Source organism: Pleurodeles waltl, chromosome 4_1 (genome assembly GCF_031143425.1).
Source record: "Pleurodeles waltl isolate 20211129_DDA chromosome 4_1, aPleWal1.hap1.20221129, whole genome shotgun sequence".
In the NCBI taxonomy this organism is placed as follows: Eukaryota; Metazoa; Chordata; class Amphibia; order Caudata; family Salamandridae; genus Pleurodeles; species Pleurodeles waltl.
Genome location: NC_090442.1, coordinates 508,937,974 through 508,965,657, shown reverse-complemented (window position 1 = coordinate 508,965,657; position 27,684 = coordinate 508,937,974). Strand labels below are relative to the sequence as shown.

The window sequence follows — 27,684 nt, the reverse complement described above, 5'->3', positions numbered from 1 at the left end:
CCCACACGCCATATACTATATCGCTAAGCCGGTTGCCCTTTTTTAATAGATTATGTAACCTCCTGTGGAAATATTCCCATCTAGGTTGAAAAGGAAGTTGCTCTTATATTAACAATTGTCTCAAATTATGAACGTTGCATTAATTACTACTCAGGTGTTGTACCCCACCTTCAGTGGAATGGTTTAACCAGCACTGGTGACATTTTCACAAGAACCAGAGTAAAGGTTTCAACACACAGTACAGCGCTCAGGCAGTCCCTGCAGCATGAGAGAATGAGAACGAGAAACAAGGGAGCGAGAAGAGCATGCAGGCCGACATGCAGAACGTGCGGGGTAACTACCCTTTCACAAAGTGAACATCACGGTGGCAAACGAGTTTGGAAGAGGGAAGGGAATCTTCGCGAAACCGTGCGGCTTTCCATCTGCGGGGGAGGCATGAAAAGTGCTACTGAATGGAGCTGCGCATGCGGGTCGGAGAAGCTATAATGCCTGCCATGCCAATGTTGCTTCAGGTACCGGGGGCACGTGTGCATCTTAAATAATACAACTAGTAGTATGTTAACATACCACCACATTGGTGCAGTACAGACTGGGGGATGGAAATAATGGCATGCTGCCATGTTCTCTCCATTCTAGGGCGTTCAGAGATATTTGCGGAGCACAGATCGGCCAGGTATACAGGCTCTTGGCGATGCGCCTTTCATACTGGGGCAATGCGGACCCGTGCATCACAGCAGTCCCTACAAACTAATGGATAGCGCTGCGGTGACGGAGTGCAAGGGCAGTGCTGGGAGCCTGCACCAGTGTAGGCTTCGCCAGCCTGGCACTGTCACATGAGCACCAACCTGGCACAGCGAAGATCCAGCCCCCTTGTACACCGAGCAGCCCTGTCCTCGCCGAGCGTCAGTACGGGCATACTGATACTCGGGGCAGTACCACGCGCAGGCTGGCAGACTGAGCATATACTGTCGACAGCACCCGCGGGCGTGAGAAGAGCGCTCTAATGTAATCGGCAATGCTCAGATATATGTTCGATGTACCCAGGAAGGTGAGGACAGACCCACGGCAAAGAACACCATCTCCGGTGCGGTCACAGTCCTTCTTTTGGGCTATTATCTGCCGGGGGGCTGTGACAGGACACTGTGCTGGCGAAGCGTTTGCTGGGATGCTTCACCGGGAGGAGTCGGGTTTTGGACGGTCGTTACCTTAAGAGGAACTTACTTTATCAGGCAGAGTCTGCAAGGGTGTGGGCTGCTGGAAGTTAAACTCCACGGTCTGACTACAGTGAGCAGGCAAACTAGGACATGCCTTTGTTTCTTCTAATATGTCAACCTCTGGACACCAAAAACAAACGTCACAAATGTATTGCTAATCTTACCTCCGTATCAGACGATGGGCTCACCGCGATGTCTATAATAGAAGGATCATGCATCTGTGTGTCTGCCACTTCGAACAATGGATTAATCTACAGGACAAGAAGAACATAAAACCTTTAGTTTTGGTCGCAGAGTGAATGTGTGTGCAGACAAATTATGCTTACTTGGATGAAAAGTCTATTTGTGAACATTTTTTATATTATGTTCGATCCAGAAAATCTGTCACTTGTTAATTTATGTAAATACATCAGCTGTGAGCATCCGGCATTGACGCTCGGATGTCTCCAATAACAAAAACAATACGAACATGGTATTCTAGGAATGGTTTTACAAATACACGGAAACTATTGGATAACGTTATATCATTCAAATACTATACCTTAATCATATTACTTTGCATTAATGCAAAAAATCGAATTTATCAACTTAAATAACGCAGTAGTTGCGAACGCGAAGACCGCTCAAGTCACGTTACATAACTATGATTATTTAGAAGGTAATTTGTGACAACATTTACAGTGCTAGTAGTGCATACACTTAATTTTTTTTTTTTATAACAATCAAAACTGAACAAGACAAATTTCAGGTCAAACTGAGTAGTTATATACAATAGAGAATTCCCCCTGACTGGTTATATATTTATGGTTTTTCCGTTACTGATGTATCTATTGAGCATAACAAATGATAGGAAAACATTGTAATCGGTAAGGTCCAAGAGCCTTCAATTTACTCCCTGAAGTAGGGAAGAACCTGTTGAGCTCTGTGAAGTTTAAGAAGCAGCCTAGGCAATTAATTGGCTGTGTACTGAAAGAGATTTGGCCGAACAGCACTGATGTCTGTAAAAGTGGTCTGAATTGTTTGTAATAATTCATGATGTTCAAGAAAGTTTCTTACCTTTGCTAGTTATTCCTGGTGGATACTATAGCTTCCTGCAAATTCCTCACCTTATGAATATTCCCCTGGCACCATACCTGACCCGAAAATGTTTGGACTCATCAGCAGCTCTCCAGTGCTGCCAGGTGGTGCCATTCACGGCTCCGACTGGCGATGAAGCAGTGCTTAAATTGTAGAACAACAACTGTGGGGGCCCAAGGATTTGGCCAGAAGCACTCAGACAGCGCTACGCCTATAGGAGGTGCTGACTTACAAGGCTGTGTAATCTTGATTCCACCTCCTACCTCTTTCTTCCACCAACACATACCCCTTTATCTCATTCTTGAGGGTTCGTTTTCATCCCTATAATAGAAATGAGTACACTGTTCCAGAAAAAAATGTCAACGAGGACGAAAGGTAGACTGAAAAAGGTATTGTAGGAGTGCCCTCAAGCATCACAGTAGGATGCTAGGCATCATCATCGGGCTAACTCCTCGTCAGACCGGCACTGCAACGTCTGACGGGCCACCACACAAGTGGTGGTGGCACTTAAACCGAAAAGTTGTATCGCAGATCAAGTTGAGTCTGCAGTACGTGCTGACAGAGGAGGAAAGGAGAATGAAGGGTATATAAAATTGGCTCTGAACACCTAATGCCTCAATTTAATGCTTAAAGTAAGGGTCAGGCCAAGATTAAAAATAAATGTAGGAGTATTAAGGGAAATAATGTTTCCTGTACTCCTAAAAAATGGAAAGGAGGAAAAAGTGTTCACTCCTAACACTGGGTCGACATGTTTCGCGCCTACACGGTCAGGAATTGATCCAATGGCGCTTCATCAGGACAGTAAATTGTAACTTCTCCATAAAAAACAAAACAGTAAATGCTGGAAGGTCACTTACAGTCTGTGGACCAGTCGTCACAGTCAGTCAAGTTGTAGGTCGCCCATCCCATGTGGAAACAGGGCATCATAGGGACGCGTAAACCTCAAACCCAAGGCGAGTTCATTTTACTCTGCCGGTAGTCTGCTGCGTGCCTACCCGAGGTCGCGTGCCTGACAACGTTTTCATCCCTCCATTCGCCCTTTGTCATTGTTTTTCTTTCTTTCTCCCTCTGTCTCTTCCCCCTTTTGTGTTTTATCTCTTTTCTGGGTAAAAGTATGAAGAGAGAAAATAAGTGCAAGTCTCCATAAATTAGTGCTATGGGCCCCACCTGCAACCACAGGCTTAAATTAAGCACCGTCATGAATTTGGGACACCAGTCTACATACAGTGCACGTTATGCGCTGGCGTTAGTTCCTTATATTTTTTAAGCACCAAACAAAGGTGAGCAGACAGGAACCTACAAGCTAAACTACAGCAAACAATAAGTGACTAGGACCAACTGGGTCAAAACTGGTTTCTGTATCCTATCCAAGGTCGCCCTTAAATCGCACCTACGTCCCAGTGAAGCACAACTAGATGACCGCAGGTGGCACTTAATGCTCTTTGCCACTAATTTTAGACTTTAAAGTTAAAAAAATGATATCTTCTATTCGCCTTGTTGGATTTTTGTTTTTTGGTGTCACTTGTTCATTAAATTATTCTCCTTTTTTGATAAATTGCAGTGGAATTTTTATTGTCTTGTGTTTGTGAATTTTTAACGATTTTGGTACTTCTAAATGCTTTAGACATTTTCTTAAGCGTGTCTGGTCCAGGCCAAAGCCACTAGGGGTTGAATTCAGGTTTATATTACTGAAACCTTTAATGGACCTAACAAGATAGTGCTTCCATTACTTGTGGTGGACTCCCATCCACCCCAACTAATAATCCACTTTCTCAGAGGGAGAGAGAGAGAGGGAAGGAGGGAGAGAGAGTGAGAGAATGTGTTTGTGTGAAAATTTGAACAATGCCCCCCGTAACTGAGTATGACCGCCCTCCCCAATCCAACTAGAAGCTGATGGTGGATGAAGGGTAAATCAAAGCAGCTTACAGGCAGTGGAACCAGAGGAAGGAGGGGGACTGCAGCTGCTTATGCTATTGCTGGTGTCAGTTAGGTCCCACAAGAGGCGCAGAATAATTGTTGTGGGATTTGAACCAAAAGAGATGGTCGGGCAGCCTTGAGGCAGACCCTTGGAAAATATATGGAAGTGATGACACTGTTAAAGGAGCTGTTGTTCAGGAGAAACTGGTCCATGTCAGGGTGCCAGGGCAAGACTATTCTTGAAGCATTTAATAGAGGAATCTGTTTTCTTGCCGAAGAGCCATCAAATGGCATATCCATCATGGCAGACTTCATGCCTGAAGAAAAGCCAGAGGAACACACCCAAGCATACCAGTGGAGAGTAAATGCCTTAACCATATAAGTACCCACTGATCGGGCCACTGTGCAAGCCAAATCCAGGCCACATTTCAAAATCCCTGTTGATGTGTCTCAACAGCCTTTCACCAATTCTGATAACAGATTTACCGTGTGTTCTGGGGGACTTATGACAATCAATGTAGCCATTTTCCAGAGTGCACAGACATACCTGCCAGTAGCAGTGCATAGAGAGAGATTTAAAGAAGCAAAGCTTTGTGCCCCATGGATGCAAGTTGTTTGGATTCACAGCCCAGAGGTGCTCTGGGAAGGGTGTTTTCCGAATGATGCTTGTACTACGAAACTCTGAAAGGTAGGGTGGGTCAACAGTATCTTCGGAGGAAACAGAACAAACCTATTGAGCTGCACTATCCATTTATGTGAACTGCTGGACCCAAAAAGAGTGTCTCCCAGGAAACCAGGACTAGCTGCAACAAAGCTTCATTTAAAGGAAGAAGAGTGCCATAAGTAGTTAAAGATGGCTGCAGAATTTCCATACAAATGTATTTCTGCTCCACCTATGGAAGAAGAAAGTCAGCAACATCTTTTGCCTTGCACATCACAACTGTAGAGGCGAACCTTCTCTGAAAGAGTAACTGAAGAATATGGAATATCACCTTGAGGGGCATTGCGGTTAGAGATGCCAATGTTGCATTGGTAAGGGGAGAAAAAAAGAAAGAAATTTCACAAGTGCAATACGCCGCGTCGTATATAGGCCACTTTCATCTGTTCCTGGTCTGATGGGGCCACAAGGACTATACAAATATGATGAATACCCAAATAAGCCTCTAGAGCGTGGGCATCAAATCACACAAAGGAAAAAAGCTCAGCGGGACAGATCCACTTATGGTTTTCAGTCCACGATAATACATATATTATTGTTGAATACTTTTCAATTGTTTTCAATACAGTGCTCAAAGTACTACAATATCAGTACCTCCTTTTCAGGTCCCTGTGACAATTAACAACATCTATAAACTAGAACATGACATTTGTAAATACTTTTTCATACAGTTTTTCATGTACAATAAATAACCCCCAGAAGTAAAAAAAAAAAACACACTGTCCTTTTATCAAATATGGATTGGACTCTGAGACGACCAGACCTGAATTTGAAGCAAGGTTTATCTGGAGATACTCCATTTGTTACGCAGGCAGTCAAGTAGTGTAGGTGTAGTGAATCCTACTGAGATTGAAGCGAAGGTCAGTATCCAAATTGTTCCTTTATTCTTTCAAAATGGACTTCTCCTGTTAAATGTTCGATACTTTCGGCCTCATAATTCATTACCTCCTCAGGCAAAACAAGGGACTGCGTACCCGCAAAGGTAACACAATAAACCACAGAAAATAAGAGCCACAGGCGCCTATGTCAGGTCTGTAGTTGCACTCAAAAACCTTCTATTGCTGCCCAACCCTTCCGGGGTTGTGCTGCTGGGATATGACACGGAGGTCTCCTCGGAAGTGTGAAAGTTGACTGTACTTCTACTATTGCTTGCTAAGTGGCAGGCGGCAATGCATTGGGGATGCCACATGGTGCAAGGAAAGACAGACCGGCACAGGATGCAGCATATTGGCAAGAAAACTTAACTGCCTATTGGGAGCTGATGCAGGTGAGTTCTCGCCCACAAGATATCTGGCATACCCTGGAGATGTATTTAGGCGTTAAAGCCTACAATGGACAATGACGCTGTAAACAAGCTCAGAGCTGATTGAATATTGTGAGGCACCCACCATCACGCCCGACTCCATCGCATGTGGGGCCCTAGTACATGGTAGAGTGAGGGGATACCTGGCGTGAGACCCCTCCTCCTTCCTGCAGTCTGCTTGTTGGTTTCCACTACTTCTTGTCTCTCCCTCTCCTTCACCACCCTCATTGTTGACATGCGATGTGAGCAACATGGGACTATTGGGATACTGCATGATTCGTTCATATTGGAAGCTTGAAGTTAAATGTACCCATCATGCATTGTCGTATTGTGCTCTTTATCTCTGTCTGAAAATTTAATAAAAACATTTTTTTTAAAGAAAAAGAAAATTACTTTTTAAAGCTACATTGGGTATGCAATATAGGCAAAGTAAGGTTCATGGACTAAGTAGCTCATTGCCACCTCAAGCTTTACTGGATAACTCATACCAAGTAAATACGCAAACTGAAAGTTGTAGTAATTATCAGGTACACAATTTATACATCATTTCAAACTTTGGATCTTAGAATGGGGACTAATCTTGTATGATCTTGGATTGCAAACACTGTGCCAGATTTTATCAGGTGAAAATCAGGCTGGCAAACACCTGTGGGTAACATGTGAGCAAAAGTTATAATCTCAATTAACGAGGGCCCACGTAGTATCATGGTGGAGACATAGTCAACATAGCCTAGCTGTTCAAATCCCTCGCATCCCACATTCATGGCCATCGGACACCAAACAAAAGAGTAGCTGTGTAATGAGAAAAACTGTTCCCTGTCCCAATTCTTTAGATTTCTCTTAGAAAAGCATGCCAATTTCTGAACAGGAACCTAGGTCTGGCAAAATAGATCGGCCTTCATCTGCCAAACTTCGAAAGTAAAAGTGGTAAGCCCAACTATGATACAACATAAACACCTTTAAAGTATGTGCCTCTGAGGAAGTTCAAACTATTTTCCTGACCTGTAAAGGGAAAGAAAAACCTTTCCCAATAAACCAGTCAAACATTTGATGATATATTTTGAACGAAAAAATTGGAACTGAATGAAACCTTTGAGTACGCCCAGGAAAAAGCCCCAGGGCCTAATAAAGAAAAGAATTAAAGGTGCCAAAATCTGTATGCAATCTATTTTATCACTGCCACAAGATGGGCGGGTTCGACAGAAGATGCTGATAAGCCATAAAGCAAGGAGATTGAGAGTACGGCATTTATGATGCAGCCAATACACCAAAAGGCAGAGTGGCAGGGCATAATACAGTGAACTGAGATCTTAGACTCAGTCGTGCCCCCCACACATAACATGAAGGACAGATAATGAAACTGTGAAGAAACAGACAGCTTTATGAAACATACATGCCACCTTTGGGAGTTTTTAAATTCATTTTCAAATGGAAACACGTGGCATAATGAGACCTGGTATTACATCACTACGGCCATTCAGAAAACCATCAAGATCAAACAAATCAAGCACTGGCAAAGCCAACAGATCTAGGCTTAATATTCTAATGCATACAACATTACCAGATTAAAAGAGACACTCTAGCAGGAGCTAGCAGGAGCAGTCAGAGAAGACTATAGTTGTAAAGCAGACCTTCATGCAGTTCATTGTAAGCACTGGACTGGAGGCATAAGGATACACCCAAAATAGCCAAAAGCATCAGATGAGAAATACACACTTCACAAGACTGAGTCATGGTGTGTTTAACAAGGCCTTCAGCCATAGGTGAAGAAAGCCAATGGTTGGAGGAGCAAGACCAAAGCTTTCTCTACATATATTTTTAGTAATAGGTCTGTTTTACAGCTGCCTCGTCAGAACCCAGACTTAAAAAAACTAAGAAAAACCCGGAAGCATGCATTCCATATTTGTTTTAAAAGGTGAACTGACAGAGGCAGTACAAGCCTGCAGGCTATTACGTAGATAATACTTGCAGTTCCTCTCTGTGCAGAGCTACACAACAGAAACTAAAAACTTCACATCCAACTATCATTCAGCAGCCTAGGACATTCTGCTGACCCAAACCTAAAAAAAGCGAGCCAACAGAAAACGTGATTGAACTTTTAAAAATACTACATCACATCTTAAATTACACCTAAAGGGAAACAAATAGTTTCTGCGCATACATCCTGACATTACAAAATAACAGTCACAGTAACCACCTTCCAAATCCAACTAGTGACCGCCTGTCTTTATGAGTTCAAAATCTTTTATTCTAGAAACAGAGAATTATGAACATATCAAACTAATATTGAAAAGTACAAATTATTATACATGTCAAATAGATAAACAGTTGTTACCATGAGGAAACTTAAAGAGTAATATTTATAATCAGACTATAGTATTTCAAATATTGAACAGAAAAACCATATAAAGGGCTAAAGGGTAAGTAACCTAAATAGTTAAGATATATATAATCAATAACATTTAGCAAGATATGAGTCAAGAGATGTCCACATTTTAGAGAAAAGGACTGTTAAACTATTAGAGGTAACAACTGAGGATGACTGGGCATTTTCAAGATAAAATATCCAATCCCACCAAGTATGAACAGATAAAATGTGCATCTTTCCAATCCGAAGTATTTCCTATCACTATCAGAACGAATTTATTTGTTAGTATAAGATATACAAATAATAATGATATTTGTATATTGAAATTAAAAGTCTTATGAGTAAGTTTTCCTATCTCTGTTCAGAAATTAAAAACGTATAACGGATGTTTTAGCCCCTTCTGTGCCGCGGACGTAGTGGTTACATCCCGCGGCACTGTGCTCTTGTGCCGAGGACGTAACCATTACGTCCTCGGCCCAGAGCCCGGAGGGAGCGCTATCACTCCCTCCGTGGGGTTCCCTCCAACCCCCCCCAAGGCAGGGATGGAAGGGGAAGACCTTCCACCACTGCCCACCCCCACGTAATGACGTCAGCGCGCAATCGTGCGCTGACATCATTACCCACTGCCGGTCACACTGGAAGCCATTTGCTTCCAGTGCGACGAAAGGAGAAACAGGTGAGTTTCTCCTCCGGCGGGTGGGGGGTTTGGGACCAAGAGGCACCGGGGGGAAGGAAAGGCTTTTCCTTTCCCCCGGTGTCTCTTTGAGCATTGCTGCTGCCCGATCGCATTGCGATCGGGCAGCAGGAATGCCAACTAGACGGCAGGGATTTTACAATTTTTAATTTTTAAAATGTTTAAGCATTTGGGAGCGCCCCCTTGGGCAAGGGTCGCTCCCATTTGGGGGCATGTTTATGTTGGCCATTTCTGCCCCCCTTGGGGGGCAGATCTGTCTATTATTTTTAGGCTGAATCCACTAGACTCCAGGGATTTTTTATTTTTATTTGCTGTGAAATGTTTTCATGTTTGGGAGCGGCACCTTGGGCAAGGGTCGCTCCCATTTGGGGGGCATGCTTGTGTGCCCATTTCTGCTACCCTTGGGGGCAGATCGGCCTAATATTTTTAGGCCGATCTGCCCCCAAGGGGGGCAGAATCCACTAGACGCCAGGGATTTTTTTTTTGTTGATGTTTGTAATGTTTTGCGTTGGGGAGCGGCCCCTTGGGCAAGGGTCGCCCCCATTTGGGGGCATGTTTCTTGTGGCCATTTCTGCCACCCTTGGGGGCAGATCGGCCTAATATTTTTAGGCCGATCTACCCCCAAAGGGGCAGAAACCACTAGAATGCCAGGGATTTTTAAAAATATGTTTATTTATGTGGGGGGGCGTCCCCTTGGGCAAGGGGCTCCCCCCAAGGGGGCATTGAACTGTTGGCCATTTCTGCCCCCCCCCCCCTTCGGGGCAGATGGGCCTATTTTTTTCTAGGCCCATCTGTCCACAAGGGGGGCAGAAGCCACTTAGACACCAGGGATAGTGTGTGTTTGTGTGTTAGTGGAGGGGGGGCGGCCCCTTGGGCAAGGCCCCCCCCCCCTTTGGGGGCACATGTACCAAGGCCATTTCTGTCCCCCTTGGGGACAGATCTGTCCTATTATTCTTGGGGGCACAAACCACTAGAACGCCAGGGATTTTAAAAAATATGTTAGGGGGGCATTGAACTGTTGGCCATTTCTGCCCCCTTTGGGGGCAGATGGGCCTATTTTTTTAGGCCCATGAGGGCAGAAGCCACGTAGGCACCAGGGATAGTATGTCTGTGGTTTGTTTTTTGTTTGGGGGTGGGCCCTTGGGCAAGGGTCGCTCCCCCTGGGGACACACTACTAACAGTATTTTCTGCCCTCCTTGGGGCAGTTAGGCCTATTTGTTAGTAGGCCGATCTGCCCCTATGGCAGAATCCACTTAGGCACCAATTTCTAAATGCTTGATGGTGGGATGTTTGTCAACTGACGAAGTATTTGCATTTGTGATAATTTTTTTAAAGCTTTTGCTTTCTTTGCTGTGGCTCCCTGCGTTTTTGGCGGTGGTTGACCTGCGGTTTGCATAGTTGCATGTTTTAGGTAAGTAAAAAAATTTACTCCAAAGGAGTATTGTTGCCATGCATGAATGACATGTTTGTAGGTGGTGTACTAAATGCAGGTTTGTGTGAAATTGTCCTTAGATTTGTGCACAATGATATTTGTGTTGTCTTATTTCTAATTTGCTTTTCTTTCTTTCTTTTTAGTCGGATATCATTGGTGATTGCTGTGTCTGTGCAGAGTAGTTGCTGGTGATTCAAGCTTTTTCAGGCAAGCGAGCGGTATAGTTTTTGAGTTTATAACTCTTACTAATAAAGCTACACTTTATTACTTATCTTACACAATGCTGGTTGTTGGTGGTGCATTTGTCCAGTTAATTTTCATAGGAAAGATCATGGCTAGCCGCAGGATGACCGCTCAGCAGGTGGTTGGTATGCTTTTTGAGTCATTGTCTGATCATGATTATGAGACAGACTCTGCATCTGAGGCAGAGGAGGAAGTGAGGGATTCTGGCAGTGAAGTTTCTGTCAGAGAGGAATCTTCTGATGAGGAAGCCACACTTAGTGCAGATGAAGGGCCTGTTTCAGAGGAGGACACTGATGTGCCATTAGTGCAGCAACCTGGGGCGGAAAGGTTTCCCGTTAGAAAACCTGAACTCTGGGTTGCCCCAAACATGGAGCAGCTAGAGTTGCCTGCCTTTACTGGTCTCCCGGGGTGTAGAGTCAATACTGAGAACTTTTTGCCTGTCAATTTCTTTGAGTTATTTGTGGATGATGTGTTTTTGGAAGAGATTGTTGAGCAGACTAATTTGTATGGGGAGCAGTATTGGAGGGACAACGCTGCTAGACTTAGGCCGCACTCTAGAGCTGCCCAGTGGATTCCCACAAATTTGGAGGAGATGAAAAGGTTTTTAGGCTTGACTCTTTTGATGGGGTTGATAAGGAAGCCGTCACTGGCTTCTTATTGGCCTACTAGTCCCTTGATGGCAACAGCTATATTTCCTGCAAAAATGAGTCGTAATCAGTATTTGCTTCTTCTTAGGATGCTGCATTTTATTGACAATGCATTAGCCTTGCCACAAGATCACCCTGATTCTGACAGTCTTTTTAAGATTAGGCCTGTCCTTGATCATTTTGTAGATCGTTTTTCAGAGGTTCCAGGCAAAGAAATAACTGTGGACGAGTCTTTGGTCCTCTTCAAGGGTCATTTGGTTTTCAGGCAGTACATTCCTAGCAAGAGGTCACGATGTGGAATTAAATTGTATATGCTGTCTGAAAGTAGTACAGGCTATGTGTATAATTTCCGTGTCTACACTGGTAGCGATTCCAGTATTGACCCCCCTGGTTGTCCTCCCACTTTTGGAGTTACTGAGAAAATTGTGTGGGAACTTGGTAGACGACTGTTCAACAAAGGTCACCATTTGTATGTAGATAACTTTTACACTGGAGTGCAGTTGTTCAAGGAATTGTTTAGAGTGGACACTGGTTGCTTGTGCAATTCGTTGTAACCGGAAAGGCTATCCAAGGGAGCTTGTCTGTAAAAAACTTCAGAGGGGACAGTGCAGTGCCTTGCGGGATGATGAGCTGCTAGCTCTGAAGTTTTCATACAGGATGGATGTCTACATGCTAAGTACCATCCATGATGAGAGTACTTCCCCCGTGACTGTTTGGGGCCAGGTTGCTGAAGTGCGCAAACCTGTGTGCATTTTAGATTATAATAAGCACATGGGAGGTGTAGCTAGAGTTGATCAAAGGTTGGAACCTTATACTGCTATTCGTAAGTCTTACGTTTGGTATAAGAAGTTAGCAATTCGCCTCTTCCACTTTGCAACTTTTAATGCTTTTATTGTGTTTAAGGATAGGTCTCCAGAGTCAAAGATGACATTCGTGACATTTCAGGAGTCAGTGATAGAGAGCCTTATTGTGGTGGAACAGGCCAGAGTTCCTAGAGAAGCAGTGGTGGAGGATGTGGCTAGATTGAAAGATCGCCACTTTGCTGAGCACATTCCTCCCACACCCAAAAAAGACTTTCCAGCTAAGAAATGTAGTGTGTTTTCGAAGAGGTATCCGGAGGGAGACTCGAAAGTACTGCCCAGAATGTCCTTCAAAGCCTGGGCTGTGTGTGGTTGGTTGTTTTAAGAATTACCACACCCAGAAGAATTACTGGGAACAACCATGAGTGTAAACTCATGTCTGTTTTGTATTTTCATGTATGTGTTCAGTTTCATGGTTAGCATTTCTGTCATGTACTTAGTTAGAGCTTTTGTGTTTGTAGTTTTGTAATTATTTCTAATTAGTTAGGGGTTTCTGTGTTTAAACAAAAAAAAAGTGATGCCATTGTGTGTGGAGTGGGGCTTGGCTGAGGATGTACATAGTGTACATATTGACTTGCTGTTGGCTACTGCAACACACTGCCAGCCAAACACCAGTCCACACACTCCCATCAACTGGTGTGATTGTTGTATCAGGCATGTGGGCGTATGTAAGTGATGGGCCCTTGAGTGGCGCTGTCTGTCGATGCGAGTTTTGTAATGTGCTGGGCCCGTTTCTGGTGGCGTGAATGGTGTTGTGCATGTCATGTATGAAAGGTGTGTGAATGGACTGTAAAGCGGTTGGTGCCTTGCCGTGGCTTTACAGCTCACAAGCTGTGAGTCATTGGTTCAGTTTTTTGGCCTTTCAGTTATTAACAGTGCATTTCATTTTTGTGAAATCTCTTGTTAATAAAATTTGATCCACTGAACGATCACTCCCCCTCGTGCCAAATCCAACCAGTATGTGTGGTAAAAATGACAAAACCTGCTCCGCTGTAATCGGGCGTCGCAGCACACCTGTGACACGCTAGGTGCCTCGGGTGGGAACCCGATGATGAAGCATGCCACCAACTTGGTTGGTGGGTGAGGGGTCTTTTTCACATAACCTAAGTGCGTTTCTTTTCACAATTTTAGTGTTTGGCACATCACAGACGTATGTGGACACATCAAAATGATATATTACAAAACTACCTGTGTTTGGGGGGGAGGGGGCACCTATGTTTTCGGTCCTGGGTGCGGCCTTCATCTAGGGAAACCTACCAAACCCAGACATTTTTTAAAACTAGACACCACAAGGAGTCCAGGGAGGTGTGGCTTGCGTGGATCTACCAAAATTTTCTTACCCAGACTCCTCTGCAAACCTCAAAATTGGCTTAAAAAAGCATATTTTCCTGACTTTTGTTTGTATGATCACCGCTCCAGCACAAAATTCCTACTCCACAGCGTTCCCCTCAGTCTCCCAAGTAAAATGACACCTCACTTGTGTGGGTCCCCAAAGCAGATTCAGCCTAAAGATGCATAAAATAAGAATATGTCCTTATCAACTTGCTGTGCTATCCCCTCTACCTCTACAAGTTTTGGGCCTTATTCTGTTGCAGGCACCAGGCCCACCCACACAAGTGAGGTATCATTTGTATCGGGAGACTTGGGGGAATGTTGGTTGGAAGGAAATTTGTGGCTCCTCTCAGATTCCAGAACTTTCTGTCACCAAAATGTGAGGAAAATGTGTCTTTTTAGCCAAATTTTGAGGTTTGCAAAGGATTCTGGGTAACAAGGGAGTCTTGAATTGGATTAAAATAGGTTCACACAATAAGCGGTACATTACCAATTTTAAGGATTTCTGTAGTGATATCTCTCCAAAAGATAGGTCCATCCTTAGTGGAACCATATATACTGATTAGGCTTAAAACACATTTATCAATATAACAGAACCTATCTAACAATCTAACAGAACCTGGTCAATCAATCTAACAGAACCTATCTAACAATCTAACAGAACCTGGTCAGAGCCCCACAAGTCACCCCATCTTGGATTCCCCTAGGTCTCTAGTTTAAAAAAATGCACAGGTTTGGTAGGTTTCCCTAGGTGCCGGCTGAGCTAGAGGCCAAAATCTACAGGTAGGCTCTTTGCAAAAAAACACCTCTGTTTTCTGTCAAAAAATGGGATGTGTCCACGTTGTGTTTTGGGGCATTTCCTGACGCGGGCGCTAGGCCTATCCACACAAGTGAGGTACCATTTTTATCGGGAGACTTGGGGGAACGCTGGGTGGAAGGAAATTTGTGGCTCCTCTCAGATTCCAGTACTTTCTGTCACCGAAATGTGAGGAAAATTTGTTTTTTTAGCCAAATTTAGAGGTTTGCAAAGGATTATCGGTAAGAGAACCTGGCGAGAGCCCTACAAGTCACCCCATCTTGGATTCCCCTAGGTCTCTAGTTTTAAAAAATGCACAGGTTTGGTAGGTTTCCCTAGGTGCCTGCTGAGCTAGAGGCCAACATCTACAGGTAGGCACTTTGCAAAAAACACCTCTGTTATCTGTCAAAAAATTAGATGTGTCCACGTTGTGTTTTGGGGCATTTCCTGTCGGGGGTGCTAGGCCTACCCACACAAGTGAGGTATCATTTTTATCGGGAGACTTGGGGGAACATAGAATAGCAAAACAAGTGTTATTGCCCCTCGTCTTTCTCTACATTTTTTCCTTCCAATATAAGAATGTGTAAAAAAAACGTCTATTTGAGAAATGGCCTGTAATTCACATGCTAGTAGGGCACCACGGAATTCAGAGATGTGCAAATAACCACTGCTTCTCAACACCTTATCTTATGCCCATTTTGGAAATACAAAGGTTTTCTTCATACCTATTTTTCACTCTTTATATTTCAGCAAATTAATTGCTGTATACCGATTATAGAATGAAAACCCATTGCAAGGTGCACCTCATTTATTGGCTCTGGTTACCTAGGGATCTTGATGAACCTATCAGCCCTATATATCCTCGCAACCAGAAGAGTCCAGCAGATAACGGTATATTGCTTTAAAAAATCTGACATTGCAGGAAAAAGTTACAGAGTAAAACGTGGAGAAAAATGGCTGTTTTTTTTAGCTCACTTTCAATATTTTTTATTTCAGCTGTTATTTTCTGTAGGAAAACCTTGTAGGATCTACACAAATGACCCCTTGCTGAATTCATAATTTTGTCTACTTTTCAGAAATGTTTAGCTTTCCGGGATCCAGCATTGGTTTCACACCCATTCCTGTCACTAACTGGAAGGAGGCTGAAAGCACCAAAAATAGTAAAAATGGGGTATGTCCCAGTAAAATGCCAAAATGATGTTGAAAAATGTGGTTTTCTGATTCAAGTCTGCCCATTCCTGAAAGGTGGGAAGATGGTGATTTTAGCACCAGAAACCCTTTGTGCCTTCTTCGGCAGCCCTTTTTTCCCATTTGTTTGAAAAAAACTAAATGTTCACTGTATTTTGGCTAATTTCTTGGTCTCCTCCAGGTGAAACCACAAACTCTGGGTACCATTAGAATCCCTAGGATGTTGGAAAAAAAGGACGCAAATTTGGCGTGGATAGCTTATGTGGACAAAAAGTTATGAAGGCCTAAGCGCGAACTGCCCCAAATACCCAAAAAAGGGCTCAGCACTGGGGAGGGAAAAGGCCCAGCAGCTAAGAGGTTCAAAAAACATTATGGGCCTGACTACAACTTTGGAGGAAGGTGTTAATCGATCCCAAATGTGACGGATATACCACCAGCCGTATTACAAGTCCATTATATCCTATGGAACTCGTAATAAGGCTGGTGGTATATCCGTCACATTTGGGACGGATTAACACCTCCCCCAAAGTTGTAATCAGGCCCTATATTGTTTACATCATATAAAGCAGCGGGAACTTGTGAGAGCATATTAATTCTGCAAGAACAGAATATAGAGCAAATATCCATTTCAGCACCTTCATTCTTTCTACAACATCAAGGGCCACCAACAATTCAGTGGGAGGACTGGATTGGTGTGTTTGATAATTATTTGCAAGCATTAGACAGTGAAGAATTCAGTTCAGAAAGGAAGAGAGCACTTTTGTTAAATGTCAAAGTATATGTAAATTCTTGCTAGAAGTGTTAGACAACGGACCTAGTATGGCTGATGTTTACAAAGATGCCAGACCCAGACTAAGCTATAGGTTTGCCAAAGAATCAAATGTTGTGGTCGTAAGATATACATTTTATACGCAACTGCAATGTAGTGGGAAAACTATAGATTAATTTGTATCCAGATTGAAAGAACTATCTGTGAAATGTCAATTTGGTGTGATGAGCGATTAATTAATAAGAGATCAGTTAATTGTACAACATAACAGCCGAAAGATACAGGAGCATTTCTTGGCAGCAAAGAATCCCACATTAAGAGATGCTATCGAAATGGTGAAAGTCGTTGAAGAGTCGGAGTATTGTATGAGGGAAATGAATAAATGTGGGGTGATCCATACTAGTGAGAAAGAAGAGGTAGCCGAGTTAGATGGAGAGGTAGATAAAATGAACAATTGTGTTGGAGCTGTGGGGAAAAAAAACAAGGTGCCACAAAAAAACTATGGAGACAAAAGTAATACTAAAGGATGTAATAGGTGTGGTAGCAATTTTCATGGGAGTAATTCTAAGACATGTTTTACCATTAATAAAAAATGCAGGAAATGTGGGCCTAAAGGCCACACATGTGTAAAGAATGGTCTAAATCCAAGGTGACAGTGGTGACTGACAGTAATGATAGTCAATATGATATTGTCCAAGATCGTATTTTGAGAGTAGGTGAAGATGATAATGTAGAGAGGAGGAAAATTAGACCAAAAGCATGGTTCAACATACATGGGAGAGATGTAGAGCTTATAGTGGACTATGGGCTACGTTACACCATTATACCTAAAGATCTTTCTATAAAACGTGGTCACAAGTGACCTTGCTACCTAAAGACATTTGTTCTGGGGGGGTATCAAGGCAAGGAAATTGATATTCTTGGTTATTTTGTGTCAGATATTAAATTTAAGACAAGGAAAACTCAGGTGAAATATACGTTGCAGAAGCAGGACCTCCTATATTAGGCTGGATGTACCAATATGATTTGAACATCATAGTGAATCCCAGAGCTCCTGTACAAGTAATGGTAGCTGAGGATAAAAGTGTGAACAACATTTTGAGTTAGGTAAAAGAGGTGTTCAGGGAAGAGTTGGGTGAATTACGAGGGTATGTGCATAAGATTAGGATGAAGAGTGGGGAAGTGCCAAAGAAGCACAAAGTAAACAAAGTTCCTATAATAGAGAGGAAGTTAAACAGATGTTTAAGGAAATGGTAAAAGATAGAGTGATTGAACCGATTGAAGCTCCTACAAGGATATCACCAGTGGTGATAACAAAAAATTTGATGGACGCTTAAGATTTTGTGTGAATCTACAAAGTGTCAATCAAAATATAGATACTGATAATTTTCCATTACCCAATATTAATGAGTTGTTACTGTTGCTAAATGGTTGTAAATTCTTCTCGAAATCAGATTTGAGGAGTGCTTACCATCAAATCCGTTTGCTCAACGAATCCAAAAATGTAGTGGGCTTTATTACCATGGAAAGGACATTCCATTTTACTAGAGTGCCATTTGGTCTATCATTGGCTGCCAGCGTTTTTCAACGATTTATGTCACAAATATTCAAAGGGTTTACAAATGTCATGTTTTTCTAAGATGATATCCTGATTTATGGTGTTACCTGGGAACAACATAACAATGTGTTGAAGAACGTTCTGTAAAAAATACTGGAAGTAGGTCTCACACTCAAGAGAGAGAAGTGTGTGTTTTTAAATGAGGAGATTGAATACTTGGGCCATACTAAAACATAAGAGAAATCTGCTTGATGCCATAAAGAGGACTACTCAACCAAAAGATAAAGATCAATTAAGATTTTTTATGAGATTAATCTAGTACTATGTTAAGTTTGTGGAAAACTGTGCCTTAAAGACTGAAAGATTAAAGATATTATTAAGGGAAGGATGTATATTTGAGTGGGGTGAGGAGCAATAGAGGTGTTTTGATCATATAAAACAGGATGTGTGTAAACAAGAAATTTTTGTGCCGTTTGATGTCAAATTGAACACTGTTCTCACTGTCAATGCAAGTGCTCTGGGAGTTGGTGCAGTTCTCTCTCAAAACCATAAAGAAGGGGAGAGGACTATAGCTTTTGCATTGCACACATTGACAAGCTCAGAAAAAAACTATTCTGTCATTCAGCGGTAAGCGCTGGCAGCAGCATGGTCTGCAGAATATCTCAGGACATATTTATGGGGTATGAGTTTCAAATTCAGAACTGATCATAAGCCCCTATTGAAGGTATTTACCCCAGGAGGTGTTGGCAAAGGATCGGCCAGGTTAGCCAGATTGGTGGCACGCTTGCAGGAATTTCAGTAGGTCATTGAGTATATTTCTAATAGGTGCAATATACAAGCAGACACCCTTTCTTGTCTGCCCTTGAGTTGGGAAATAGTAGACGAAGCAAGTGTGATGGACAGTAACAAAAAAAGAACAGGGTGCTGTGGCATGGCTGGGTGAAGCAGTGTATGATGGAGTTGGAACCTTCACAAAAAGTGAGTGGGTACAGGACAAGTCTAGTGACAATCTGTTGAAGGAAGTGTGAAAAATTATTATCAAGGGAGGTAGAAGAGAAAGCTTGTTGTTCTTGCTGTGAGAACTGGCTTAAAAATCATAGATGAGTTATCCTTGGGTGAGGGGATTGTTTTGATGAGGGGGGATAGGTTTGCACCACCAGAAAATCTTAGGAGGAGGATTATCCAACTGGCACATGTCATTTGGGACAGACTGTGACTCAAAGGGGAGTAAAGGAAAGATTCTGGTGCTGGGGTATTGATGTGCAGACGGCTCAGTGGGTCGAAAGGTGTTTGGACTGCAAGGAAAGCGAGAAAAGAATAAAGGTAGGTGCGCAGTCTTATTCTAGTCATATTCAGAGCCCCAAGGAACCTTGACACAGTATATGTATGGACTTCATTGGTCCATTGGCAGGAGTGAAAAAGGAGTGGAGATTTGCCTTGGTCTTTGTTGATGTACTTTCAAAATGGTTGGAGGTTAAATTTTTGAGGGAAGTGTCCACAAAGAACACCATCAAAATAATGAGGGCAGTATTTAGGAAGGAAGAATTTCCTCATACATTGATAACTGATAATGGCACCCAGCTTACTTCAACTGAGATTAGAGTGTTCTTAGAGACACACGGCATAAAACCTCATAGCACTTCCCTTTACAATCCCCAGGCGAATGGTATTTTGGAATGCACAAACCGTGTGGTAAAGGGGACCATACAGATAGCGGTGCTCAATAGATCTGAGGTATGTGAGGCAGTTGAGAAGATGGTGTAGGCATATTGTACCACTGAGAATAAGGGAACTGCTAAGTCGCCCTTCGCCCTTTGAGTTGATGAGGGGGGGGGAGCGAAATCCCAGAATAAAACTTGTACTGAATTGGTTGAAAGGTAGTAACAAGGATGAGTGTCATGTTTTGAGGATTCGGAGGAGTAGCAAAATTACATTTCCAAATTGGAGATTGAATGAAGGTGAAAGATGATTGTGTAGGAAGGGGTATATTCAAATTTAGAGGCCCACATAGGGTTAAGCAAGTTTTTGAATGGTATGCAGTACTTGTAAATGGTGATAAATGGAACAGATGGAAAGTGGGTTTATAACATTAAAAAGGAAAGGGGAAGACGTAGAAGTGGAAAGTGATGAGGGATGTTGTGTATTTATGTTGATGGATGAGGGTGATGCATTGGAGGAGTTGGAAAAGGTGCTTGCCTCACATGAAGGTGAAACCAAAGACAGGGCAAAGGAAGGTTAGAAAACAATGTGTCATGTGCAGAGAGACAGGAGACCTCCGGAAAGGGATCAAAGAAAATAATACTTTATATATCATAGTGGTCCTAGTTAAATTTTATGGTCTATGTTTGAATTGTTGTGCTAAATGTTATTTCTTAAATTTTTGTTTTTGGCATTTACAATGCTCTCTTTATTTTAATAGTGCCTATGTTATTAGTTAAAAAAATAATAAGAGTTACAATTTCTTTTATTATGTGTCATGATATTGTCTTTTGTATTAAGGGAGAAGGATGGGTCATATTTATGATGTAATAGGGTTCTTGAAGTCCACTGGAATGCAATGTTTGAAGTTACAGCAATTGCAGTAAAAGCTGGCGAGGGCAGTTCCATTTGGCAGGCTAAGTAAAGAAGCCAACAAAGGATTTACTTTGGTGTGTGGACCTCATTATTTACAACAATACCTCTATGGATCTTGTTTGTTTGATGAATCATATACAGACCTCATTCATGTGGGTCCGTGTGTTGCTCTTGTGGTATATATGCACTGGTTAAAAAGAAGGCTGAGAAAGACTTTGCAGAGAAGAAGCATGAGGCTGAGAGGGCCTTGGAAGAAATTAGCCTAGCAGGAGAAGAAAATTTTGCTGGTTTGTGAAATGAGTTGAAGGAACTAGAAGTGAGGGCAAAGGAGCTCGCACAGTCCTCTGAAGAAAGTAGTGGAGACAAAGAGGTGCCTGGATGAGGAAAAAGTATCCTCACCCCCAAGGACGTGGTGCCTAGCTATGTGGTGAAGGATGATATTGCTAACATCATATGAGGAAGCCCTGCATATGCAGAGTCTCTAAAAGTAGGGCTTGAGATGTTGCCTAAGTTAGGACATGCCATGTGTGGCATGGATATCCTGTTGGCCTTAGATGTTGCTGAACAGATAAAGCAGTCAGGTTTAACTTAGAGGCAATGTGCGAAGTATTTATACAACAATCAAACAGTAATACAGTGAAAACATAACATGACAAAAATCTCAAAACAACAGAGTACATTTTAATAAATAAAATGATACCAGAAAGACAAAAAATCTAATCGGTTTAAATGAAACATAGCATCAATAACCAGAAAGCGTGAACTGCAGTTATCTGGTTGTGCCAGACTGGGACAAATTTACAAGTTAAGGCTATCCACATGGAGTGCAGGCAGGGTATAGGACTGAGTCTGACCGGCTGCAAGTAGTACCATAGCATCCTTGGTATTGAGATGGAAGGTCCTGTGCCGGGTTGCGTTGCGCTGTATCAATTCTCATGAGCCCTCCAATAAGAAGCTGTGAGATGCTGCGATGCAAGGTCCTGCATTGGGCTGCTTCAGTTCTGATGGAGCCGCCTATTAAGAGCTGCAAGACACTGCGGTGCACGATCCTGCATCAGTTTGGCATTGTGTTGCGTCTGTTCCAATGAAACTCTTCAGTTGCACCGGGAGGAGTACTCTCTGACTCCAGCTAAGAATCCAGAACCATGCAGCCACCCATAGGGATCAGCAATCACTTTAGAAGAGACCAACAGGGCTCAGGCATGCCTAGTTGCTGGTCCAGGCAGGTTCACATGTTTTGAAAGGCTACCTTAGTGTTTTAAATAAAAGGCTCTCTAAGGGGCATGGCCTGCATGGAGTAAGGCATGTTGCTCTCTCGCAGGTCAATCAGGGTTCATCCACAGCACCGGGACCCTGTGACCGGGGGCAATTGCTGAGTGGGGGTTGCCCCAGCATCCCTACCTCAGTGGGACGGACAAGCAAGCCATTTCTGGGGGTCCGGACAGCAGCAAATGGGAAGCTTCCCCTCAGCCTTCTTGCTTTGCGGCCGTCATCTTGCGGAAGCCAGATCGCCTACTTTGCTGCTGTGGGCCTGATAGAGGCCAAGGGCCTGCACACACTTGGACCGCTTGCTCCCTGCTGACCTGACGAGGCGAATCGCAGAGATGTTGGGGGCCCCCCCAACACTCTCTTGCCGGTCTGAGGGCCTGAGAGCAGACCTGGTGCGGCCTGGCTAGCACCTCCCACCCCCCAACTAGATGATGGAGGTTTGGGGACTGCGGCCTCCCTCCCCCGCTTGGACTGCATTTTAGGCTGATAATCCCTCACCGCACACTGCTACTTCTATGAGGCACGTGGCCTGGCGCACCAGGGTGGAGAGGAGGACTGCTGGAGACGCTGGCTGTGCCCCTGCGACTCACAACTATGCCTTGCTGCAGCCTAATGTTTGGGCCCCCACAGGTGACGGAGCTACAATCGGGGGCATAGAACTGCATTGAGAACCCTGCTACACATCTCCTCTCCCCCTGCTTTAACCATCATCTCTACCTACAGAGTCTCCTTGAGCGACTCCTAGAGAGACAGGGACCTGAAGCTCGCTCCTCTATAAGACAACCTTGGCCACACAGCAGGACTCTACTGGCCCTATAAAGGGTGAACCATACCTCGAACACTCTCAACAGCCCTCCTTGGGGTGTGCCCCTCTACAGGGTCCTAATGCACATTCACTTGTACCCTCTGTGTTGTATACTGGGAAAGGCCTCCCACGCCGGCCTACCTGTCCTAGCTTGCATAGTAGCTCCTGTGGGTGGGACGGAATGAGGCTTCCTTAGTGCCGCTATAACTCACCGTCCCTTCTCTACCTCGGATGGGCGATGTACTACACCAACGCACAGACCTTTGCTGCACTGTTGTGATTGGTTTACGTCACTACCGCCTAAAACCCTCTCTATCGGTGGCCTCTGGGAGAAATGACTTAACTGTTAAGCGACCCTTGATTGTAGGACCCTCTGGTGGACACGATACCTCCCCTGGTCCTGCAGCCATGACCTCGGAGGCCTCCCACTCCTGCACATACTCCTATTAGCCTACTTTGGCCAGAGGTCCCTCTGCTACACACCTCACCATCAACATGCGGCCCGCCAGCATGCCGCACTTCAAAATCCTCCAAGGACAATCGGGTGATCTCTCTATGGAGTAAAGTATTGACAGGAGATGTCAAACCACCCAAAGGCAGCTCGGTCCCATAGACAGACATCTCTGACCCTGTCCCGATTTTTACAGGAATACCTGTTGCTCTTCCTGCAGGAGATACACTTGGAGATCGGCTCACTTACAACGGACTTTAAAACATGCCTCCGAAACCTACGCAGAGAGGTGTCTGAGCTGGGGGACAGAGCTGATGACCTAAAGCGCACCACAGACATGCACTCCAAAGATTTATAAATTCTCTGGCGGTGACTAGTGACTCGTGAAGATCAGCAGATTAAACACCAAGGAAGAAGACTTGGAAAACAGAAGTCATCGCAACATCATCCGCTTCAGCGGGCTACCCAGGGGACTGGGGGAGAAGACATTATGACATTTGCACCTGACTTGTTGCACACGATTAGGGGAAATATGATATCCCCCCTCAAATTAGACAGAGTGCACAGAGTGCCTTCGACGCCTGGACACCCCGAGACAACGCTGGTCATCCTAACCAGAGTTCACCTCTCCACAGACAAAGAGGACACATTGCGGCCTTCCAGATGCAAAGCATACCTCGTCTTCATAGGTCACACAATTCAACTGTACTAAGATCTCTTCCCAGTCACACTCTGAAGGAAAAGGGACTTCCAAATAGTGAAGGACAAGCTTAGGGAGCTGGACATCTGCTACCAATGGGGCCACCCTTTCGCTCTGTTGTTCACCTGGGAGGAAAGCAGTGCTCCTTGCTTTCACTGGAGGAGGCTGGGACAGGCACCTGAAGACAGGAATCCCTCTCCGTCAGGCTGCCTTGCACAAGACAACATCTGAGCCACATGGTCTGTGGTAAAGCCCAGTCGTCCTAATAAGCTCCAAACTGGACATATACAGCATCTCAAAAACAGGAATAAGGGCTCCTTCACTCCACCTTCCACTTAAGGCTCACCGTAAAGTCCTGTTGCTGTTCTCGCTGCTTGACAGTCTGGCCTTGTCAGGACAGAAATGGAATGCCAACCCCGCAACAGACTCTTGATGCCTCGGTCTGTGGGGGTCTGGAGGAGTGCGGCACTGTGCTCCTGTGCTTACCTGCCACTGTTTGTCTTTCCTGGCAGCCCGCCTCACCCGGCTCGCACCTCAGGAGAGTGACTTCTTGCGCAAGATCTGTGAAACTCCATGCCGATCTTTGCAAGAAGCGGACAGACTGGTTGAGCCCGTTTGGGCCATTTGTTGTGGTTATGTTATTTATGCCTTTTTTTTTGCAGGTTATGCTGCCTATGAGCCTAACCGCACAGTCCCTTTTCAAACCCTGTTTAACAGACCCTCCCTCCCTCTATCGAGAACTTTTCTTCCTATTCCTTATGTGACACCACACAGGAGACACACCTTTTGGGGGTCAAAACCCATAGAATGTCTGATAGAAATGGGGTCTTTGGTTGGCAGGCAGGTTACCCCCCCTGTCCATGCAAGGACCCTCATTCTAGTCAGGGTGAGTCACACAAAATTCAAATTATCCTGTGCCCACCCTCTGGTAGCTTGTCAATGAGCAGTCAGGCTTAACTTAGAAGGCAATGTGTTAAGTATTTGTGCAATAAATCATGCAATAACACAGTACCAACACCACAAAGATACACCACACATGTTTGGAAAAATAGAGAATATTTTTCAGAGTAGATTAAGGTAAAAAAAAAAAAAAGATCTGATAAATACAAGTTGAGATATCACTATAGTAATAATAAATAGTCTTTTAGTTCTTAAAAACAACAATGGTCTCTTGCAAGCGCAAAGTACCTGGTTTGCATCTAAATTATCTGCACGGGGATAGCAGAGGAGGAAATGCGTGGAAAACGGGGAGGTGTGCGTCGGTTTCTATGGGTGCACACAGACGATGCGTCGGTGCTGTTCCATGCAGCAAGGGCTTTGCATCGATTTCCAGCTCGCAGACTTGGATCCTCTTTGGGTTGCGGGGAATTTGAACGCCCCGGGGACGAAGCGGAGAAATCCTGGGCGTGCGGACGAAGTCACAGGAGCTGCGTCGATCCGGTGGGCGATGCAGGGAAACTACTGTTGCACGGCAGGTGCTGCGTCGATTCTTCTCGCAGGAAGTCCAGCTGTGTCTTTCCGGCCCGCGATACGTCGATCCGGTGGGTCGTGCGTTGATGTTCCGATCGCAACGCTGGCGCTATGTCGATCTCTACTCGGGGAGCCGGGCTGCATCATTCTGGTTTGCGATGGAGTGATTTTCTCACCGCAGGCCAGGCTGTGCGTCGATATTCATCGCACAAGGAGTTCTTTGCAGAGATGAAGTCTTTTTGGCCCTGACACTTCAGGAAACAGGAGGCAAGATCAATCCAAGCACTTGGAGAGCACTTCTCAGCAGAGCCAGATGGCAGCAAGGCAGCAGGGCAACAGCAAGGTAGCAGTCCTTTACAGCAAAGCAGCCAGATGAGTCCTCTGGGCAGCCAGGCAGCTTCTCTTAGCAGATTGCAGGTTCTGGTTCAGAGTTCCTTTCCCAGTTGGTATCTTGTCAAGAAGTGTCTGAGCTGGTAGGGTCAGGGCCCAGTTTAAATACCAAAATGTGCCTTTGAAGTCGTGGGAGACTTTAAAGAGTAGCTTAGAAGTGCACAAGGTCCCCTTTCAGTTCCATCCTGTCTGCCAGGGTCCCAGTAGGGGGTTTGGCAGTCCACTGTGTGAGGGTAGTCCACTGTCCTTTGACATGCAAGTGTCAGGTCCTCCACCCTCCCAGCCCAGGAAGACCCATTCAATATGCAGATGTGTGCAGGTGTGACTGAGCATCCTGTGTTTGTGGTTGTCTGGGTGAAATGCACAAGGGAGCCGTCAACCAACCCAGCCCAGACGTGGATTGTAAGGCACAGAAGGAGTTAAGTGCAGAGAAATGCTCACTTTCTAAAAGTGGCATTTCTGAAATAGTAATAACAAATCCAACTTCACCAGTCAGCAGGATTTTGTATTACCATTCTGGCCATACTCAATATGACCGGTTTACCCCTTTCTGATCAGAATCTACCACTCAAAGAATATATGAGGGTAGCCCTAATGCAGGCCTCACAGTACTGGAAAATGAATTTAAGAGTTTTACACTACCAGGACATATAAACTACACAGGTACATGTCCTGCCTTTTACCTCCTTAGCACCCTGCCCTATGGGTTACCTTGGGCATATCTTAGGGGTGACGTATATGTAGAAAAAGGGGAGTTTAAGGCTTGGCAAGTACTTTTAAACACAAGATGAAGTAGAGGTGAAACTGCACACACAGGCCTTGTAGTGGCAGGCCTGAGACATGATTAAGGGGCTATATATGTGGGTGGCAAAACCAATGCTGCAGGCCCACAATTAGTATTTAACTTACAGGCCCTGGGCACATGTAGTGCACTTTGCTAGGGACTTACAAGTAAATTAAATGTGCCAATTGGGTATGAGCCAATGTCACCATGTTTTAAGGAGAAAGCATATGCACTTCAGCACTGATTAGCAGTGGTAAAGTGCACAGAATCCTAAAGCCATCAAAAACAGTGTCAGAAAGTGGAGGGAGGCAGGTAAAAAGTTGAGGGTGACCACCCTAAGGCTGTCAGGTCTAACAATGTCACACCCACGCTACCCGATACGTTATTGGGCCTCCACAGACAATAAAACACTGAGGGTGGGCATCTTTTGTAAATCGAGCTTTTGTTATGTCGCGGCAAGCGCCGCGGCCGCGGGCTCGGGTTGCCGCGCCGCTGCAAGTGCATTCTACCGTGGCCGGCGCCCGGACCGCGGAGAGCGCCGCGGCCGGCGCTTGGGTCGCAGTGGGCGCCGCGGCCAACGTCCGGGTCGCGGGGGTTGCCGCGGCCCAGACAAGAGCCATGGAGGCTCCTGGCAGCCAGTCTAGGGGTCGCGGCGCTCGCCGCTGGCCCTACTTCAAGTTCTGCCGTAAGGGCAGAAGCGGCAGAGCCTGAGACCCCGAAGGGGGTTTCAGGCATGGCCGCAATTAGCGCAGTTTGCGCATAACATCTATTTTTCCTGCATGACTAATACCTGCCAATCACTTACCGATGTTATCAGAAACAAACCGAACCCTTACACTTGGGGAACTTTATACTTGTCTCTTTTCCTCTCAGCATGCTGACCACTTCCTCTCTACCCAGCATGCATTGTTTTACGCATATATCTAATTCACTATTGTTATCTCTTCCCCAATCCAAGATGGCGGTGTTCTACTTCCTGTTTCCTGTTTCCTGTCCAGGGGTATTTAAAGGGATTCCAACTGCCTGTTCATTGCGTTGCAACACTCCTTGGTGATAGTCACGCTCCTAGTTGATATCCTTCTACGAATCCTGTCTGTTCCTGAGCTGCCTTGTTTTCCTGCCTTC

General features: G+C 44.6%; 1 protein-coding gene across 3 annotated transcripts in view; it reads right to left on the bottom strand.

Moving 5' to 3' along the window:
- The window catches only part of LOC138287875 (POC1 centriolar protein homolog B-like), a 1,054,814-nt gene that overhangs the window by 488,766 nt on the left and 538,364 nt on the right, over positions 1-27,684 (bottom strand). For all 3 annotated transcript variants that reach the window (XM_069228819.1, XM_069228820.1, XM_069228821.1), the window contains one exon: positions 1,379-1,465. In XM_069228819.1, the coding sequence (XP_069084920.1) occupies positions 1,379-1,465 (87 nt within the window). The remainder of the gene's footprint in view (positions 1-1,378; positions 1,466-27,684) is intronic.